Here is a 976-nt window from a genome sequence, read left to right on the forward strand (position 1 = left end):
CGGGCCCATCCAGCAGCTCTGCTTCTGCTTTGTGTCTGCATTAAGTGTTCCCGTGTGGGAGAGCAAAGCGGAAGGATTTTCCGTTCTGAAGGTACCGATACTACAGCAGCCGCAGACGTGTCAGGTTCAACGCCGTGAACGCGCTGATGGGCCCCACCGCAGGGACGGTGCTGCTGGAGCCCTCCCCTCGCCTGCCTGGAGTCCAGCGTGGGGTGTCTCCTCCCTGCAGCTCACCTCTGTCGCGGGGCGCGAACCCTGAGGCAGGGCAGCGATTCACACACGTGTGTATCTCTGTGTTGGATGTAGCTGTGCGGGGGCTCAGGGAGCCCTGCTCGTTTCTGTTCTCCGGGCGGCTGGTTTCTGTGGCGGAGGCACAGCGACGGCAGGATGTGCGAAGGGCCGTCCAGGATTTCTGGGCCCATTCCTCCAGACCCTACGCTCTTTCCAGACTACTACAAACGCCCCTTCTCCGGTGAGTCCTCGATGCCTGGGACAGATGGGCGGGTTTGTCCTTTGCCGTGACGCAGCTTGCCTGTTTGATGTCCCCATTCTCTGGCATCCTCAGCAGTCTGCACTCCCGCTAGTGCAGGTGCTTCTGCTGCCTCACGGGTGGTGGTCCTGAAAGGTGGTCTGTACAGCCGGTCGAAAGATGGGAAAGCATCAGGTAGAGGTGGAGAGGGGCTCTTTAGCACTGCGTGTAGGCCGTGGGTGAAGGAAACCAGGAGGTGAGATAATTTCCTGATCATCTCCTTCTCTTTCTTTCCCTGTAGCTCGAGGGAGGCTGGAAGGGAATGCTCAGAAGCTGGATTTTACCCCTGGCCCCCTGGGCGCAGCTCCCAGCCCATACCCTGCTCTGGGCAGCGCCCGCCAGGCCCAGCCAGCCCCTCGCATTCGCCCCAGTGGAAAGGACTTCCTGGAGAAGGGGCAGCAGGGGACGCTCAGTCTCCTCCTGCAGCTCCAAGGCATCTCCCTTGAC

At 61.0% G+C, this 976-nt stretch overlaps 1 protein-coding gene across 1 annotated transcript in view; it reads left to right on the top strand.

The window, feature by feature from the left end:
- Positions 1-387: 387 nt before the first annotated feature.
- The window catches only part of ENKD1 (enkurin domain containing 1), a 9127-nt gene continuing 8538 nt past the window's right edge, over positions 388-976 (top strand). Inside the window, 2 exon segments of the mRNA XM_010133825.1 lie at positions 388-472; positions 771-970. Coding sequence (XP_010132127.1) covers positions 388-472; positions 771-970 — 285 coding nt within the window.

The sequence above is a fragment of the Buceros rhinoceros genome, unplaced genomic scaffold, assembly GCF_000710305.1.
Source record: "Buceros rhinoceros silvestris isolate BGI_N320 unplaced genomic scaffold, ASM71030v1 scaffold22723, whole genome shotgun sequence".
NCBI classification, from domain to species: domain Eukaryota; kingdom Metazoa; phylum Chordata; class Aves; order Bucerotiformes; family Bucerotidae; genus Buceros; species Buceros rhinoceros.